At 47.3% G+C, this 21,084-nt stretch overlaps 1 protein-coding gene across 1 annotated transcript in view; it reads left to right on the top strand.

Annotated features, from left to right (window-relative positions):
* The window catches only part of LOC135386395 (sonic hedgehog protein-like), a 77,456-nt gene that overhangs the window by 54,828 nt on the left and 1,544 nt on the right, over window positions 1-21,084 (top strand). The window contains exon 2 of the mRNA XM_064616313.1: window positions 20,386-20,647. Coding sequence (XP_064472383.1) covers window positions 20,386-20,647 — 262 coding nt within the window. The remainder of the gene's footprint in view (window positions 1-20,385; window positions 20,648-21,084) is intronic.

The following is a 21,084-nucleotide window of genomic DNA, read 5'->3' as shown; positions in this document are numbered from 1 at the left end:
GTTGTTCTTTAGTAGCGGCTGGATATGCCGCTATTCTTCAAGAATGCATAGAAGGCTTGCATTGCCTTGTTTTGTTGTTGAGGACTGGGCCAAGGTCTAAGAATCCTGTAGAAGCTGAATGGACGGTTGTCAAGCTTTTCCAGTGTCGTTTGAAGTTTTCTTCTATGCTTTTCAAACACTCATCTCATCTCATCTATGCATATCATTGTGCGTGCATTTACGTGGTCAAATTCTTTTTCGCCTTTCTCGGGCGCTGACGGTGAAACAGTTGTCCACTTCTGTGTATAGAATTCAAAAGCACCACTCATACGAATCCTTGCTCTCGTCACCATCATCTGTCAAGGGGGGCTCAGAATGCTTCCTAACATTTGTAGGATGTTTGACTGCGTGACGTCACTTGCAAATGATACGCCAATTATAGGATGCCGCCTTTTTTGGTGGACCAATGGTCTGCCGTCTGCTGCAGCGAGAGTAAGCATAGGAGGCGTGACAGCGAAGAGAAGGAAAATAAATGGCGGTCCAAAGAAAACAAGTTTTCTCTCCTAGGAGGTCATGTAGGCGCAAAACAGGATTTGCCTCGCCTTATTTTTAGATGCATTTTTATCTCACCCGATGACACGATCCGTTTGCACTTGCCTTCTCGTTGCAGTGTTTACAGCTTGTACAAACTTTGCTTATCTGGGAGCATTTCTCGGCTTCAAGGGTGCTTTTTTGCAGGACAGGATTTGTTTAGTGGTCCCTTCCTTGCTAGGAGCAACTTATTCCGTTTGGAACTTCCTTTTGCTGAAACTCCGTAGAACCCTGTTTCGCCAGTTTCACTATTGGCAAGGCGAAGGTCGTGGTCCCGATGACTGTAAAGACAGAGAGCGAGAGAGAAAGAATATACTACCCACAGAGGTGTTATATGATGGTCGGAGCAGCAGATAAAAATTTCGAGCGTAATGATTGCGTAATTCCTAGGTTGTCATAGTTTCGAAAGGCTTCGAATGCCGGATAGGCGCGATTTAGTCGAACAAACACTAAGGGCTTCGTTTTGTTAATTAGGTAGCGTTAGTGGTTGGGAAGCTGTTCAAAGTGAATGGTGGCGTGAACCTTCCTGCTGCAACTGTGAACAGTGAACCGTTATTATGAACAGGTTGCCGCTATCCACGATACCCGATACGCTGTTCAAACTTACCTGACTTGTAAGTCTACTTCCTATTATTATTTTTGGTTAAATTTATTAAACCGTGTTAAACGTTAAGTATTAAACGCTATGAGCGCGCCCTACGCACTGATTGACTGAGCGTGCTCTGTTTACTGATGCACCCTATAACATGCAGTAAATTGCTAATATGTATTTGAAGATAACTGAGAGATAGAATTTGCCAAAATAGATTACTTTTATATATCTCTATATATATGTAATCTATCTATATTTAATCTATGTGTTAAATTGCCCATTAAATAAATTAGTTTTTGTTAACGTTCCTGTAGTCCCTCGAAGTCTTATTATTTCACTTTTATTCAACTTCGTAGCCGTCTGATATATTAACCTATTTGAATATATATATATATATATATATATATATATGTGTGTGTGTGTGTGTGTGTGTGTGTGTGTGTGTCTATAAGCAGGGTTGGCTACTGGAAACGGAAACGAGAAACGGTAATTACCAAAATTCAACAGGAAACGAAAATGGTAACGGAAACAAAATTGTTTTAGTTTCCACTACCAGAAACCGAAACGCAAACGAAATTCAAAAGTGGTAACGTTAACGGAAACCAAATTCGCAGGACGTTTCCCTCAGTATTTTCGCGTTAATATGAAAATTATATATATCTGCACTATTCTTCCAGTCATCATTCATTCATTCATTCATTCGTTTATTTTCGGGACTTTCTTTCGTGTTGAGCCCACTGCGCAGCAAGATGGACGCGAAAGTTTTGGATGACGTGTTATTTTTGCGCACGAGCGAAGACTTTTGAAACTTAAAGGCATGTGTTGAATATTATATCACCAGAACAGCTCTTCGGAACACCATCGGTATCACCGCTCGAGAGCGGGCCTCGTTCATTGTAGTTCATTCCATTAAACGTTGTCCATCGTTTACCATACCGACCCCTTCTTATATTCTTGCACATTTTGGTGCCGAAACCCGGGACGCCGGACTTCCGCAAGAATTACTGACGAAGGTTTTGGACTGAACTGGACGTCATCAGAATGGACTATTTGGAAGAGCTGGAGAGGGTACGTGCTACTTGTCGTTCAAATGTTGCGAGCAACATCAATGATATAACGACTTTACTGACTGCAACCCCACTGGATGCCTCCCAGCTGAGACGGAAGCTTGCGTTTTTGGAATTGAAAGTTGCAAGATTGACTGAATTGAATCAAGCTATCCAAGCTCTCGTGAATCAAGACTTGTTGGAGAACGAATGTGAGTCTTGCGATCGATACCTTGAATACCACATCGCTGTCATTGTCGGAGCCCAAGCGGCGCTAGGTTCTTCAGTCAGTCATGAAGACTGCGACATGATGTATCCGTCGCGTATGATGCAGTTTCCTACGTTTGGGTCAAAAACGACTGGCAGAGGACTGCTCTTACGAAATAGGACTGTTTTAAAAACTTCGATACTGGGAGCAAGCTTGGCCTTGGACGACACAATTCACTCGGTGCTTAATAGCGTTTCTCCAGTGACATTCATTCCCAAGGAACATCAAGAGCACGAGAATAGACCCTGGTACACTGCAGAGATCGGAGGCTCCAACATAGCTGTGACGCGAGCCGACTCTGAAGCCAGCAATACTGAAAAGTCGTGTTCTACTGCGAAGCCTGAAGAGGCTCGAGCGGCAAAGAGCAACGCTGTAGTCGAGGACAAGGTGTCATGTTCAAGGGGTCATGAGAATGAAGACACGTCGTTGAAACTTGAAGCGCGCTGCGACGAAGTTCAACAGGATTTCAACCCTGACAGGACTGATGTCGTTGAAGAAATCGGAGAAGTTATGAAAGACACGTTGACTCAACTCGCCGGAACTCTGTCCGAAGACGAAAGTGATCGGCTCATCACGGCGAATCTCTCCGAGTGGTCTACGTTGGACGCGACAAGGGGTGATGGTAGTGACACACCGATGTTCTCGGTGTCTGAAGACTTCGCAGTTAGTGAGAGAAGTTCTAGAAATGTTCAGGCGCGCTTTCTCGAGAATCTAAAGAGTGAAGCAGCATCCCTTGTGTCCGACGCGGTCACACAGGAAATTCAAGATGCTGAGAAACAGAAGCTGGAGGGCGTGAAGCCAGAGAACTCAAAGAATCTCGTCCAAGACGAGCACAAAACTGCGACGAGCTCAGGGATGCGTTATTCGCACACGTTAATTTCAGAAGTGCCGCTAAGAAGTGGTTCAGAGATGCACCTCGGTAGCCTGATCGCGTCATTCCGTGAGGACAGCGTGCACACAAGCAGTAATGTACAGTACTGCGATGCGACTGCATCGACCAAGTTTCATCTAAATGTCCGAGACGTATTCCGAAAAGATCGCAGGCCCATCAGAAAGTTTGAGAGGGACGCTTGGGTCGACGGGTTCCTGAACCAAGTCAGAATTTCAGAAGGAGAAATCATTGCGACAGTACGTTCCCATGCGGAAAACATTCCTCCAGGACAGAACGAACACCTGTCGGGGAATGGCGAGATGATTCTCTACCATTTCTCTAACACGTCTACCTTAAAGCAGTACCTGTATGGTCTCTTCATAGATTACTGCAGCATGGTGATACCGGAACCTCCCGATCCGGACAATACCCTGAGAACACATGAAGGATCTTGATCGAGAGAGTTCTGCGCGCCAGTTTTCAAACCCGCTCGCGTCTGCCCCATCAAGTCCGACTGACAAGTCACAGGTAGCCCCCGACGGCTTGGTTTGTGGCGCGGAGTGTTGAATCACCAGAACAGCTCTTCGGAACACCATCGGTATCACCGCTCGAGAGCGGGCCTCGTTCATTGTAGTTCATTCCATTAAACGTTGTCCATCGTTTACCATACCGACCCCTTCTTATATTCTTGCACAGCATGTATTTCCAGTACCTAGAGAGGCATCTACTTGCAGTGTATAGGGCTGTTGCAGTGAAGTTTGCACAGCGCCATTTCGGGCCCAAATGGCCGCGGATCCCAACAGTAAGGAGTTCCATCAGCGGGTTTTGCATGGTGTGTCAAACGGTATGGTGCCAAGGAAGCTACAAAACCTGTAGGAAATCAACAGAAAAAGCGGTGCTTCTTGAAAAGCGCGAACAACTCGAAACCGTGTACTTACTGCCGCGTCGTCTGCTAAGCTGGGGAGTATTGCATGATTTGGGGCGCTGGTGTTGCTGCTCACTCGCGCCACCTGGCCCAGAGCAACAGGCCCATAAGATTCGTGACGAACTTTACATTAAAGTCTTTAGGGTTTGTGTTTGGTGTGGCTGTCCTTTTGAATCCATTATGTAACTATATAGAATATCTGACATGAAACAGCCAAAACCAGACAGTACGAGTTCCGGATGAGAAACAGAAACCAGTACCGAAATTTCCTCGGAAACGGAAACGGAATTCTGAAAAGGAAACGGAAACCGAAACAGAAACGAAAAGCAGAGTTTTTCAGTTACCGGAAACAGAACCGGAAACAATAATATTTTCGGTAACCAGCTCTGTTTATAAGTCCCACAAGTCGCCACACCAGCCAGCTGTTTCGGCCTTATTGGGCCATCATCAGCAATGCGTAGATGGGCGACTTTTGATCGAGTGGAGTCTGAAGGTCACGTGGAAGGTGATGTCCTCCCGTCAGGGATTCAGACTCACCTCTGAAAGCCCAGTGCAAAGCTGGTAAGGCAAAAAGTCGCCACCTACGCATTGCTGATGATGGCTGAATAAGGTCGAAACAGCTGTCCAGTGCTGGTGACGACGTGTGGGACTTATAAACACATGTTCAACGTGCAGCCAAAGAGCTTCTGCTACTTTTCTTCTGTTCGGTAGATACTTTTCTTACTACAAGTAATGAACAGATTGCGAAGCCGTATAAGGATTAAAAACGATTGCTACTTTTTTTCGTGAATAATTAAGTGGGAGGTACTAGAAATAGATTTACAGTTACAGTTAGGGGCCGGTAGGTAATTCGCGAACTGATGCACCAATCGAAGAACATTCTTTTTTAAATGTATCTGTCCGACGCTATACCTACAAGCTGCGCACCGTGTGAATGAGTGGAAGGTAGGCATTATTAAAATTCAAATGAGTTTCCCGAAAAACGTAACTTCTAAAGCAGCGCGCTGTTGGCATTAAAATGGGTACTACCCGTTTCGGGACCTTCGGTGGACACCTTTTAGAGAAAAAGCTGCCACCGAAGCGGGCCATTAGTTGCAGTAATAAATTTGTTTTGGTTTACATGTTTTTGTCCCGTCTGGTGGCGGTGAAGCGCACAAGGACGCTCTTCCACTCCCTTATCCACCGATGAATTACGTGTTCTTGAGCTTACTTCACAACGGGGAGTGCGGAAGCAAAACTACCCAAGCAGCACAATGTACTGAAAGTCGAGTGCAATAGGGGTGGACGGTATGTGTCTTATCAACGTTCTTTAGCTTCACGAATCTGTTCAAGGCCTTCCACCTACCCGTCCACCCTTATTGCACTCGACTTTCAGTGCATTGTGCTGCTTGGGTAAAAGTCTCAGACAGACTTCGTCAGTCCCACACCCCGCTTATCTGACTGATATGCGCCCTTTCGCATGTTCTGTTATGATCGCACGGACGGAACACAGTTAATCACGTAGTACCTTGATATCACATGCTTTCCACTTTTTCTTCAGCACTCCCCGTTGCGAAGTAAACTCAAGAACACGTAATTCATCGGTGGATAAGCGAGTGGAGGAGCGTCCTTTTGTGCTTCACCGGGACCAGACGCGACAAAAATATGTAAACCAAAACAAATTAATTACTGCAACTAATGCACCGCCTCTGCGGCAGATTTTTCTCTAAAAGGTGTCCACCGAAGGTCCCCACACGAGCCATTTTAATGCCAACGGCGCTGTGCTTGAAGCTATGTTTTTCAGGAAGCTCATTTGAATTTTTATTTAAATAATGACTGCCTTCCACTCATTCACACGGTGCGCAGCTTGGATTCCACGTCAAGAGATCCAACGGGTCAAGAGAGCCCATCGAGTCAAGAGATCCACCGATGGATCTCTTGACTCGTCTGAGGGTTCGCCAGGCTTTGATCTTTTGACCCCTTGGTGTTATGTCGTTAATTCTAACACCGCTAAGCAGAAGTTACCCTTATCGAAATACGAGGAACTCGTTTTACGTGCGGTATAAATAGAATACAAATGCAGGTGGCAAATCAACATCTCATTTTTATTGAGTTAGCTACTGACTTTGTAACACACAGCGCAGTCAAAGAAAAGCCGACAGTTCTCTTATGCCATTTGTGTTAAAAACCGGTGGTTGCATTGTAAGATCAACCTGTTTGTAACACAGGATTTATAGGAGTGCTGTCTTTTCTTTATTTACTTTGCTGTTTCAAACACGTTGATCACTCAAGTGTCACCGCAGGCTCGTAGTCGAAGAGCCAAGTCGCTGTTGTGGACAGACGTTCTACATGGCGGAACCGTCTGATCATGGACTCTCTAAGGGTACGAAAGATAGCTTCATATGCCGAGTATCTGTTTTTTTTTTTTGTGTGTGTGTGTGTTTCTGTATCAAGTTTTCCCTTAATTTTCCCCCCCGTCCACAAAAGGACAAAGACAAAGCACTTTGCGACTGTGCCCACTATTATCGGTAACAAACTTCAGTTCTGGCATAACGTGGGGACGGCTGCGACAACGGACACAAAAAGACAACTCTGTGTCCAGCAGTATACCCTGCATTTTGAGGTTGAGGTCAATGAACGTGACAGATCAATGTTGATTGGAAAGCACAGCCAGATAGTATTTTCCCGTATACGGTCAGGAAAAGAATAGAATAACGTGATAAGGATACGGGCCAATGAAAAGAACGCGACAAGGATGTGACCTACGATTCTTTGCAAGTTAAGCTCAATATTCTTGGTAACAAGCATCCGTTCTTTCATAGCGTGTCACGGCGCTAGGGGCAATACGCCTCGTGCACAGACTAAAGGTGGCGCTTTGCGTGGCCACGTAGCGGTGGGAAAGCGAACTTTTTGTGTGAGTCGTCCGATATCGAAACCAGTCAAAAGTGCATGTGGCGGGCGACATGAAAATAAAAAAATGTGTGAATCGGTAGTGTAACTTTGCCTATTTCAATCGTTTTAGACTGCGAACGACTAATTTCTGTCCTCAGGGGTTAATAAGACATAAGACTATATATGCAGAAGCAGGCATGTCAGCGTTATTACAATTCTTTGAGCTTCTCTTCGCGCGCACCGCACTTGCGTGTGCTTTCTTTTAAACTTTTTACAGCAAAGGGAGGCAGAAGTCTCATTACCTGAGCGGACAAAGCCACAATGTCCAAGCTAGTTTGAAATTAATGTCTGAATTGAGAACAGACATCACGAACGATATATAGTCTGGCCTAAAAAAGACATAGAATCCACGGAGTAGCTTATTTTGTGACACGTACGTTTGACGGCCGACACCCATCTTCTCCTGTCCACTTCGTGTGGATTTTGCGGGAAACTGCAGACCCTTGTACCCTTTGGAGCATTCTCGGGTCCCGAAAAAAAAAAGGTCCCTGGTTACATGGGCGGAAATAATGGTCCCGCGGGGTTCTGTGCGCCAAAAAATACAGCGGCCGTTCTGGAGAGCCGATGAAACGTATCCTAGCGGACCAAGTGCTATCATTCGCCCTCCTGATTTATTTGTTTGTTTGATCTGTTTGTTCGCCCTGATTGATGTTAGTGAACAATAAATGCTGCACCACATTCAATGAGAATCGTAAAAGCGATCACATTCGCTGCACCAGTTGTATTGAGCGCATTACGATTGTTCTGTATAGTCGTGACGATGCCCACTTGAGTGCGGCCAACAACGGCAAGCTACCTCGACCCCCCCCCCCCCCCACACACACACACACGCACGACTGTTCTGTATGTTCCTCTCTCTCTGTTTTGTGGAGTACAGATAACGCGATTTCTTGCAGATGTATGTCGGAAAAAAAGGTACCCGCGTTCTATTATAACAGGACGGATTACAGAAGAGTAAGCAAAGAGGCACATTACCTTCTGTGTTCGTACCAATAAAATAAAACACACATAAACGCTTTGCAGTGAGCTGACTAGCCTGGCTCCTACCTCACGCTCGCTGTACGGGGGGGGGGGGGGGGGGTCGTTGGTTGTAGTTCCCAATTCAGCCTAGTGTTACAATTCCCAAATCAAGCTAGTGTCTTCCTATTGTTGGTCAGACAGGTTTTAGAGTTGTTCTGTCATACTTTCTATGTCGATGAACCGTATCTTGAGCGGTAGCAGATCATATCCTCCAAACGCCCATTTCCACCGACGTCCCAATTCAACCAAAAGCTCATTTCCTCCAAAAAAAATATTCGGAGGTTCTGGGCTTTCGGTTGATCTGGGCATGCGGGTGGCAGTGACCCATATCCCCCAAATGATCTTTTCATCCAAGCGCTCAGAACCACCGAAAGCGGGATACTTCAAAGGACACGCGTCCACCGTTTAACAGGGAGAGGAGGAAGGGTGAGCGGTTCTCAAGTATGCGGGAATCCGATGTACAGCTTGAGGCAGAGTTAACTGGAACGCCACTTCGACTGGCGGAGCTAAACTCGGGGAGAGAGCAACCCTAGCGGCTCTTACGAGAAATAGAGGCAAATAGTGTTCCGACTGTCCCACTGTTGCTGTGGAGGTGTAAGCCTTGCCATGAGCTATTGACTCTGCATTGCCCTTAGCTGTGGTTATAGAGCTGTTGCGCTAAAGTTTGAGGAGGGTGACTGGAGCGCCACTCTGACCCCTACCGTCGGAATGCTACAACACGCGGTCGCTCACGCCTCGTATGCATAACAGATAGCAACGGGTAGGACGCGTCATAGAGTTCGTCGTTTTTTTTGTTTATTTCTTATTTATTTATTTTTTTGTTCCGAAATCGAGCTCTACTCTACTTGAATCGAACTCTATTAAAAATTGCAAACTACGGTTGTGTCGTACGGTGCCATAGCAGCAAGAAGGTGGTTCTTGCCCGCCCAAGAAATGTCCCCGACTGGCAGCGCTATTCCGGCTGCTGGCGATATGCAGGCGGCGGTATTTTTGTTGTACTCAAGGGCAAGCTAATTCTTGAAATATGAAGCCCCGAAATAATTATTCCTCACTGCTGCCGTCGTTTACCATTTTCAGACATAGACTTGCATTGCGGCTGTGTAATATCCAAGTATAATTATTGCAGTAGACAAATATCGGCATCTGTTCAAATGAAATAGAACACAAAAACTTTGACCATATATACATTTCGTTTTCTTGTATTTGCTTTGCATTTTTCAGCTTTTTATACTAAAAGTCGACTGTGCAGCCGATGCCTCGGATAATTGTCGCTGTGTGATAGTAACATCCCCAGTCTAGGGACGACGAAAACAGACACACACAGACAGAGTTTGGACACATCTGTATGTGTCTGTTTTCGTCGTCCCTAGTCTCCGGGTCTTACAGTCATGAATTACATTCACCAGCTCACTTGTTTTAAGCAATTATTTCATTGGGTCACCCTCACCAGAAACCCCATATATATTACTTTTTCTTGTCTATAACTTTTTGTTAAATATGCGTACGAAACCAAAGCTTGTGCAGATATACACGAGGCTATATTGTATATGTATATATATAATAGCTGATTCCAAATTTAAATAGTCGAGAAGTTTGCTAAAGCTGCATGGCTGTGCCCGAAAACGCTTCGAAATCATCAGTAGTACGTTGCCCAGTGGCTGTTTATTCTGTGTTCATGGTAGAGTCCTGAACATTCCGAACGCGAACATAACCAGAGGTCCCAGGAAAGAGCGACTATTGGGTGTTGAATCATAAAACAGTATGCGTTTCATTTAGATGTCGTGTTATTATTGTTCAACTATCTTCAATTAATAACGGTGAACGTTTTGTTAAGTCCCCATTGAATTCGATAAGCACCCTGCGAATTAATATTTGCCTTGTTCTTGTTAAGCATGATTTTGCTCAGAATGAAATTTATATTTTTGCACCCTCAATGAACCAGAGAAGCACACTAAACACTCTAACAAACAGCGTCATTCGCGACATACACACGTTCTGCATATGTACATCGTGATGCACATTGTACACGTGTTTCAGCAACTTTCTTTTAAGGAATTTGTCGATCCTTTTGACGTTTTCTATCCGTAAAGCAGATGATAAACGATAATGCCACGGCAACTTAGCCAGCGTAGACTGAGTGCCGTCTGCTAGGGAGCGGCCGTGTGTTGAAAAGGTCGCCACGAGCGGCGCTGACACACAATGTTTGCAGCGCCACCTGGCCCAGCGCAACAGGTCTATAGTCGCGATGTTTGTTTGTGTTCGCGGCAGTTAGGTGAAGGTGTATGCTGGCTGATATCGCACGGATACGATGCCTTTATCTCATTGATACACGCGAAAGTGGTCGCGTTCGCTCAGTGGGGCATTTTCAGATTTGTGATAAAACAAATGAGGATGCACGGGGTCTAGTGGAAAATTTATTGGAGTTGCTGTCCACCTTTGCGCGTATCAATGAGATAACAGCATCGTATCCGCGTGATATCGGCCAGCATACACCTTTACAGAATCGTCTCAAACCCAAACAAACATCGCGATGATAACCACCGTTGAGAGTAATGCCGAGTCAACAACTCATGCCAAGGCGGACACCCTCGCAGCATCATGGCGAGTGGTGGTCATTTGGTGGCAACTTTTATTTTATTTATTTATTTATTTTTTGCCAGATCCCGAGCAGTCAAGCAATCTTGCATGTTCGCGTGGCACATTCCGTGCGCCCGGAATTTCCCAGCTATTACTTTTTTCGTCCGGTCTCGAAACGATCGAGCAGCGGGTTGCCCAACTATATCCGGTGTCGTCAAATCCGCACTGCTACGGTGGCGAGTGCTCTCATTGGACCGCACGTCGAAGTTCACGTGATTTAGCAGACGACGGAACCCGAAGACAGGCGACCGAGCGTGATCCAAGTGTACGAACTCTGCCCTGATTCAAAAGGGATGAGGCGAGCCTGATCCTGATCCTAAAACCGCCAGATCCCTGGCACTCATGTTCGGGTGGCAACTGTCACATGATCCAGCTCCGGAGCCGACCTAGCAATTGCCGAGCGCCAGGCAGTTTTGTAATTAAATGACCACCACAATTCGCCATAAGTAGGACAGTGGAAACATTATTTCCCTTTATTTCTCCTAAGCGCCGCTAGGGTGATTCTCTTCCCGATTCAGCGGTCGAAGTGACGTTCCAGTTAACTCTGCTTCGAGCTGTACTTCCTTCAACTCGCAAGAGAGGGTCACGTGGGTTCCCGACTACTGCTCATCCGGTGCTCGAAATGTTCTGTAGCATGAGGTATGCGGTCCATTGATTTGCACAGCTTCCTTTGTTCCCCTGCTTACTAATAATTCTCCTTAGAGATGTAACATATATGACTAATATAAATATGAGAGCTGATGCACGAGATCTATGTTAAAGAAGCTTGATCGTAGTTGGATAGAAATGACACGACACTCGGTGTGCAAATGAGATCGCGTTCAAGAAGTGATCTGAACCGAGAGGTATCCCGAAAATGAATTTTATTGGTATGCACGTTGCTGACGGGAGAAGCACTATCTTCGGAAGGTCATGGAAGCCCGCGTCATGATTCACGGAAAAAGAGCATGGTGGGAGTGGTATGTCCTGTGGCTGGAACATTTAGCGGGACGGCGGAAAACAAACAAACCTCAAGCGCCTTCAGAGGAGATCGACAGTTCAGACGATATGTTGGTTTCATGCATTCATACTGTTTTTCAAGCTTTTTCTAGGGGTTGTTTCAGCCGGTTAATAGCGTGTTTTCTGAACGTCTGAACTGTATTAACAGAACGCATAAAAGAAAAGTAAAGGAGGAGGTCCTTTTTGTAACCTTCTTCGAGACCTGTGAAGTGGGCGCTTTGTTACTATATTTGCTTTCCACTATGATGACCTACACAGTGCCTGGAGCCCTGTCACTCACATGGAAAATATCTCTCTGTTCGGATCGTATCATTTCTTGTACGCGATCGACATCAATAATACCTTTCCTTTGCAAACTTCACTTCTGACTCAATTGCAGGATTGGATTCCCACACACCCAAAGGTAACATCTCATTACGGCCCGAGTCTCATTACGGCCGAAGTCTCATTACGGCCGAAAGTCTCATTACGGCCGAAAATCCTTTAATCCCCAAGTGTCTCGTTACGGCCAAAGTCTCAATACGGCCGAAGGTAGTCTCATTACGGCCGAAGATGTCTCATAACGGCCAAAAAGAAAAAAAGAAGCATCCACCATAGTAGCTCTGTATATACTGTGTTTTATGCTTCCCAAAATGTGTCCGAGGCGGTGTGCCCCCACGGCTTGTGTCACACACAATGGTTCATGCACACAATATTGCGACAGTGTTTCATGCATCCCTCGTGAAAAATGTTTTTATTGTCATATGTGTCACATGATATTTGTATGTATCGGCCGTATTGAGACTTTCGGCCGTATTGAGCCATCGGCCGTAATGAGACTTCGGCCGTAATGAGATACAATCCACCCATAAAACCGCTCAGTCTTCCTCCTCTCCCTGACAAACAGAGGAATCGTGTCCTTTCAAGTATCCCGCTTTCGGTGGTTCTGGGCACTCGGATGAAAAGAGCTTTTGGGGGATATGGGTCACTTGCCACCCGCGTGCCCAGATCAACCGAAAGCCCAGAACCCCTAAATATTTTTTCGGATGAAATGAGCTTTTGGATGATTTGGGACGACAACTGTAAAACTCGTGTCTCCTTTCTTTAAATTATTATTATTTCATTGACAATCACGCTCAAACTTATAAACACAAAACTAGTGTCTGACCAACAGCAGAAAAATATTAGCATCCAACGAACGATATCGCTAGCGAACTAGTGCAGCGAATATGTCATTTTTATGGTACTCATTGAATGGCGTGCAGATTTTATTTTCTATTAACAGATCAAAAGGGCATTTGCAACGAATGGGGAGAGCCAATAGTAACACTCGGTCGGCTGTGATGTGTTTCATCAGTTACCCGCGACCACGTTCCTGTATTTTTGGGCGCGCAGGAACATGTGGACCATTGTTCTGCCGCATCACCAGGGGCCATTTTTTCCCTACACCCGGCATATTCTCATACGTATTTGTGCACCCAACGACTCAACAGTTCGTGGGTTACGGCATTACTTTTAGCAGATATCAATTCAAGCGCGGCGTCACCGAAGCAAGGTGACTACTGAAACCGTACGAATAGCCCTCGAGAACCGAGCGGACTCAACTAGTTCCTATGACAGCCGCCAGTATTTTCCGTGGCGCGGGGACGCCTTGCACGAAGCGTATCGACATAAACGTGCAAAGGCAAAAAGGGGACTCGCCGCCGTAACCTAACAACCTCAGGATTTTCGCACTTACTTTTTTTTTGTGCGTGTGCGTGTGTGGTAAGAAGAGAGAAAACACCGAAAAGTCCTCACTGTTACCGAGCATGTTACTTCCTAACTTAATACTACGTACATTGCAATCGTTCTGCAATGAATATGGTAAGGGACAGACTTTCTTGCTGACCAGTATGACGCTTTGACTGGTTGGATCTCTTGACTCGCCTGTCACATGACCGGTTGGATCTCCTGACTCGATAGATCTCTTGATTCGTTGGATCGCTTGACCGGGTTGGAACTCTTGACGCTTTGAATCTTTTGACTCGCCTGTCACGTGACTGGTTGGATCTCCTAACTCGATGGATCTCTTGACCGTAAGCGCGCAGCTTGTAGAGGGTGTCGGACAGATAATTCTAAAAAAGAACGTTCTTCAATTGGTGCATCAGTTCGCGAATTAGCCCTGAGGCGTCCTGTATATAAGGAAAAGGGGAGAGGGGAACAGTACACGTGGAGCGGCGTTGGTGATGTTGCAGGAGCATTTTGTTGGTCGTCCATTGAGCACTTGCAGGGGCGTTGGCTGTCTTCCAGGATCTCCCTTGTCGTCCGATAAACCTGAAATGATAAAAAAAAAAAAAAGATTCGGCAGAAAGAACCGAAAAGGGTCGAGGGACTTGGTCTATGAGCTAAGGCTACGAACTGTAGACAATGTGCCGGGGTTCAATAAAGGTACCAATTGCTTGCTTTGCGTCCGCTTGGGTGAAATACGTAGGGTGCGTCGGTACGCCACGTGCCACACGAGCCCGTCTCGCAAGTAGCTCGGCAGCCTCATTCGCAGGGACGCCACAATGACCTGGGATCCACTGCAAGGTGATGTTATGTGTTTGTGTGACAGCACCCGAATACTCTATGAGGACGTCACACACCAGTGGAGCGAGGGAACTCGAGCCCATGGTGCACTGCAGAGCTTGGAAGGCGATTTTGGAGTCACTGTATATGGTCCAGTGCATCGGTGGTTGACGGGACACAATGAAGGACAGCGCCATAAGAATGGAATGCAGCTCGGCCACAGCAGCCGACAACGGGTGCGACAGCCTTGCGCTTCTTTCAGTCGACAGCTCGGGAATTACGAATGCACAGGTAGAGCCGGTCTGTGTCGATGAGCTATCAGTAAAGATTTTCAGACTGAGTTGGCCAAGAACAATTGTTGTAGCTGACTTTCTGGAAGCCAAGCTAGGGACACTGACATGCACAGGTGGTGCCTAAAGGGCCCATGGTGGGACTGCGGGTAGAGTCAGTTTTCTATGCTTGGGAATGAGGCTGCGGTGAGCTAAAACAGCTTGGCAGTAGCCGGATGCTGGTCGCCTAAGAATGTCGTACACTAATGTGTGACGGTAATGGCAAGTGGAAAGCCTCATGTAGTGCCCAAGAGATTGTACCGTCCGCATGAAGACCAGCGAAGGCTCCTCGGCTTCAGCCATGACAGGGGCAGTTGACGTTGATTTGTGGACATCAAGGCACTGTTTCATGCTCTTTGCAAGGACGGTTTCCAACACTTGTTCGGACGAGGGACAAAGGTGATGCAACACTGGAAGATGATGCATCAACATCTGTCGTATGAGGGACTGGTGTAGACCAAGCAATGTCATTGTAGAAAGTCCCGAGCGGGCACCACAGAGGTATCGCAGGATATTCAGCAGAGACTCAGCTCCACCTCTCAGACAACGAACCTCCGGTCTCCAGGACAGACAGTGGTCAAGAACACCAAAAAACTTATGGTGTGTAACACGCTGCGCGACATGCCCACTTATATGAAGCTGAAAGTTGTTCACATGACGGCGGGTGAACGGCAAAAATACAGTCTTCTCATGTGAGAGGTCTATGCCTCTGTTTTCCAGGAAAGCAGCAACAACATCAAGGGCACACTGTAAGCGGCGCTGTAGCGCTGGCTACTGCTTGCCGGATGTCCATACGCATATATTGTCAACTTACAAGCTGATGTTGACGCCCCGTGGCAAGAGAGCTGGGTGTGGCAGCCATCACGACATTGAAGAGGAGTGGGCTGAGGATCCCGCCCTGTGGGACACCTGCTGTTGTGCTGTGCTGAGACGTTTCACCATCCGAAGTCATCACAAAGACAGTTGTACCACGTAGATAGTTGGCTATCCACCTGAGAGCTCGCCCAGTAACGCTCAGGGAGAAAAGCTCATGGAGTACATGACCGTGGCTTGTAGTGTCGTAGGCTCGCTTAATATCAAGGAAAGCCGCCACGGTTAGTAGACCTTCCGATCTAGACTGTTCCACGTGGGTTACCACATTCAAGGCACAATCCATTGTACAGCGAGCTCTCTTGAAATTTTCCTGCGCCGGGTGTAGTAGCATCCGGGGCTCCAGAAACCAGTCAAGGCGGTTCAATATTAGCCTTTTCATTACTTTTCCCAAGCAGCTGGCGAGGCTATAGGACGAAATAAGGCCAGCTTTCTTGGCGACTTCCCTGGCTTCAAAACTGGGATAACAGGAGCCGCTTTCCATACGTCAGGCACGACACCAGTTCTCCATGGGTCATTAATAAAGCGCAGCAGTTTTTCAAGCGGCGCATCCCCTAAGGAGGCTATGTCCTGATACGTAACCCCGTCGGCCCCAGGTGAGGATCCTTTCCTAGAGTGGGAGATTGCTGACTGCAACTCGTTGATGGTAAACTCCAGCTCCATCACAGGGTCACAAGCCATACAGCCGAAATCAACACCACTAAGAGCATCAACAACTGATTGCTTGTGGGCGTCAGTCGAAGAGGCACAAGATGGCCGTGTGAGGAGACAGCGGAACTCTTCACAAGCTGTAATTTCTGAGATCTTCAAATGAAGCGCTAGAGCTCTGAAGGGAGCCTCTTGCTCAATAGGGCAATTAAGAGTCTTAACAATCTGCCATATTCTTCCGGTAGGTGTATAAGGGGAAAGCGTGGGACAGAATGACTTCCAGCTTTTGCGACCAGCGCTGGAGGTGTTTTCGAATGACAACGAAGCTTACATACTTCCTGGTAGTCCTTATGGCTTCCAGAACGACGGAACCGGCGCTCTGCTCGGCGTCGTATTCTTCTCAGGCGTTCAAACTCGACATCAACATTTGAATGCGTTGCTGGGATGGGACCTGCTTGGTTGCGGTACACAGGCTGGACGCCAGAGCACAGTTAATATCGTCCAGACTTGTCGCTGAGCGAAATAAATCTTCACCTGTTAAAAACCTTCCAGTTAGTAACTTTCTTGGTCTTACGAGGGCTTAGCAGCCCAGAGTGGCAGAAAAGCAGTGGCATGTGGTCACTCCCCATGGTGTCCATATCAGCTACCTAGTGTACCTTCCAGGCTAACGAAGGAGAACAAAAGGTGACATCAATACAGCTGGAGTACAAGGGCCCGCGTAAAAAAGTCGGAGAGCCGTCATTTAAAACGATGGCGTCAACGTCCTCCAAGCATTGCTGTAACAACGTGCCCCGTACATTATCATGCGATGTAGAGTCAGCATAGCTTTGGACGACACTCCCCACCGGTACCGCTGATGTATCGCATTACATAACAGCACAGACAGTCTTCTCCTTGATGTGCCGTACTTCTGCAGACCAGGACTGCGAACAAAATCAACTGTATTTTGAGATGGAGAGTGGGGAGGTTCATCGCCAGAGGCGATATTCTACCCCATTGCTGGTGGGGATGTGGGGAATAAAATAATGAGCCCCTTCACAATAACGACCGAAGTCCGATGGTGTCCAGAAATGTCAAAAGAGCTTTGAGCGGAGATCGTTGCTGGGCTGGATTGGGCCAGGGACCAAGCAATTTCGATAGGGAGAAGAGACGAGAGTCCAGCTGACTAAGAGACTCGGAGAGTGCGGTACGGGAAGGTTGGTAGTGGGGGCAATGAAGAATGTGCTCCAGATCCTCAAGAGCACCACAGTGGCAGCAGGTGGGAGAGTCAACTTGTCTCAAGCGGTAACGCAACTGAGCTGTAAAGGCCACATCGAGTCGCATTCGGTGGATTAATCCAGCATCTTGACGAGAGGTGTTTCGTGGCATGCGGAAAGCGAGCGGTGGATCAACTCTGCTCAACATAGATGGGGGAGAATGTCGGTTGTCCATTGGCGGGAAGCCAGGGGTGTCACGAGGCGTCGCAGAATGGAACGGCGGTCTCCTCTCAGCAGAACAATACTGGCCGGTTTCCGATACGAGAGTGCTGCTTCTGCGGCGCTGTCGGCCTGCTCGTTCCCCACGACACCATAATTGGCTGGAACCCACTGGAGAACTAGCCTGTGGCCTGCTGCGTAGACAGTGTGGTAAGCCATTAACACATCTGTGACTACGGGTGCGGATGGGCCTCGTATGCCGGAATTTTCAATAGCTTGAAGCGCAGATTTGGAGTCTGTGAAGACTGCCCATTCCCGCGGGGTAAAATCAGAGATGTGTTGCAGAAAGAAAAGGATGGCATAGAGTTCCGCAGCTGTGGAGGAGGTTGGATGTGAAAGGCGTCGTCCTTGCACTACGCCTTCGGATGGTATGACGAACCAGGACAGCGATCTGTCAACGACGACCCCTAAAAAGCGATGATCAGTGACTCTTCGCAGGCGTTGCCCGTTGATCTGAAGATGAAAGTCCTGAAGACGTTTTCTTGTGAAAGGTAACCACACCGTCTTTTCGTGCGAGACGTGCTAAGTACCCTATACGCTTACAGTATTGTACACTTGTATTTTCTGTACCTGCAAGTTTTGACATCGTGATTGGCACCACGTCAACTACAACGGTCAAAGCTACCGGGGAGGGTGGATGATGTTGGGGTAAGGTTCCGAAATTACACCGAGATGCTAACTTCTCTAGCTCCACCGCAAACGTAGCAGCGCTCTCGCCTTGTTCTTGATAGCGCCTCCTGGACTTGAAGCGTTCGGCCATTGCCACAGAAGGACGTGCGTAGTGACTCCGCAGGACTTCTGCCAGCTCAGTGAATCACTTATTGTTTGGCTTTCCCGGCACAAGAAAGTTCTTCAACGCCTTGTGCGTTTCATTTCCCACCCCCGTGAGGAAGACGGAAACCTCTATGCCTGCATTCGTCATTCTACGTATACGTCTACAACGTTCTACATATACGTCATGCATTCTTCTTCTCCACCTTCAACGAAAGGTTCGAATTGTTTGAAGTCCTGCGCCATGCTGACAGAGTGGGTCCGGTACTCCGGCGATTCAACCAGGGCTTCCGTCGTTTCTTTAGTCACGAGTTCCGCCTTCGTCACCAGTGTTAGGGTGTTCAAGTCAAACCGGGACTTTTCATTTTTCGCTTATGTAAAATGAACTTACAGGCGACAAATTAGTTTTATTTTTCAACATAATCTTTAGCTACACTAATGCACTTGTCCCAGCGTTTCACGAGGGCTTGGATGCCAGCAGCGTAGAAATCCTTACCGGCACGTAGCAGCCATGGCCGGACCGCATTCTTGACCTCGTCGTCGCAGCTGAAGTGGCGGCCCCCAAGGAACGTCTTCGTTGGCCCGAAGAGATGGAAATCGCTGGGGCCGAGGTCTGGACTGTAAGGGGGATGTGGCAGCAACCACCAGCAAAGTTCCTGTAAGGTGCGTGTCGTGAGATGCGCGGTATGCGGGCGTGCATTGTCCTGTAGGAGGAGGGCTCCTTTGGTGATGAGGCCCGGCCGCTTTTGCTCCAGCGCCTTATGCACATCCCTGAGAACCTGGCAGTATTATGCACTATTGATGCGGTGGTACCACTGGGCAGAAAATCAACATGAACAACGCCAGCCTTGTCCCAGAAAACCGTGGTCATGACCTTACCCGCAGACGGGGTGCTTCGGAACTTCTTGGGAGCTGGCGAGCCCGGATGTTTCCACTGTTTTGATGCGCGTTTGGACTCAGAAGTGAAATGGTGCACCCACGTTTCATCACACGTAATGATCCGATCAAGGAACGGCTGTCCTTCAGTGTCGAAACTGTACCTTAGCTCTTGGGAGATTCCCAGTCTTCTCTGCCGGTCAAACACGGAGAGCTGCCTCGGGACCCGACGGGTACTAACTTTCCGAAACTGGAGGTGTTCATGAACGATGTTAAACGTTCCCACAGAAAAGTCCGTCCTACGAGCCAGTTCGAGACATGTTATTCGTCGGTCCATGAGGATCAGGCACTCCACAAGTTGGATGTTCTCAGGAACTCTGACAAAGGGCTCTTGCCGACCCGGCCGGGATCGTCCTGCACTGATGTACGGCCGTCTTGGAACCGTTTGCACCACTCAAACGCTTTGCTGCGGCTAAGTGTATCGTGGCCATACTGAGCCTGAAGTCTTCTGTGAATTTCAGATGACTTTACGCCTTCATTCACGAGAAACTTCATGACAATTTGCTGTTCGATGTGCGCGCTCACCTCGTTGTCGGCCATCTTGTCGAGCACGTGTCTTCTGCTTTGCACAAACTTTGGACCACCACGTGGTGAACGCGGAGGGCATTTTGGGCTCCCCGTGTGTTAGGTGCATTAATCATATACTGTTATAACTGAACTTTCATGTTCTTTCATGCTCAAAAAAAGAGTGTTGTCTCTTGTCACTAGGAACGTTCTTCACTTCTTCTGTAGTAATGCTTATCCCATCATCAGACTCTGCGGAGGATACTTTTCATGAACGTGCAAAAACCAAGACTTTACAAAACCCCTTGTTCGTCACGACACAGAAAGCTCGTAAGATGTACTCCGCACAGATTCATTTTGCGTTCTAGAGCGTCTTGTGTTCAGTTTACAGTGTGTGTATACATATACTTTCAATCATTATGTTTATGATGCAAGTCCTTGATATGTAGTGTTCTCTTTTTCTCCAGCGCTGCAAGTACAAGTTGAACACTTTAGCCATCTCGGTGATGAACCAGTGGCCCGGAGTTCGTTTACGTGTGACGGAGGGCTGGGACGAGGAGGGCCACCATGCCCCACGATCCCTCCACTACGAGGGACGTGCTGTGGATGTGACGACAAGTGACCGAGACCGATCCAAGTACGGCATGCTCGCTCGCCTGGCCGTCGAAGCTGGCTTCGACTGGGTCTACTACGAGTCTCGCACGCACATTCATTGCTCCGTTAAGTCAGGTACTTGATTGTAGCTTTGTAGTGCTTGAAATGTTGTTGAAACTCTTTGTTCATATACGCAGATCATAATGGCACATGTAGCACAAACACGTTAACAATGATAACGCCCGAAGGACTGTCATTTGGGCGTCTCCTTAACTCTCAGTCATTGGAGCGGTACATGATACGGGAAAACTACTTCTGATACCAGTGTTTTGAGGACGGTTACGGGGTATATACTTATAAGATATTAGTAAAATTAGCAATCATATGATAGCGGCGGCGGCGGCGTAAGTCTTGCGTGCGGTCCAAAGCAAGATTACGGCACCAAACACTTTTTTTTTCTCTTAAATGAGCAAGTGCAAAATACCTTGACAGATTACCTTCTGTATTAAAATAATCATGACTGTTCCTCGTTAAAATGTGAATTTATGTAGCTTACGCGGCAAGCTTTACCG

This window comes from Ornithodoros turicata, chromosome 2 (genome assembly GCF_037126465.1).
Source record: "Ornithodoros turicata isolate Travis chromosome 2, ASM3712646v1, whole genome shotgun sequence".
Lineage (NCBI taxonomy): Eukaryota > Metazoa > Arthropoda > Arachnida > Ixodida > Argasidae > Ornithodoros > Ornithodoros turicata.
Note: the sequence above shows the minus strand (reverse complement) of the source record. Positions and strands in the feature narration are given on the sequence as shown.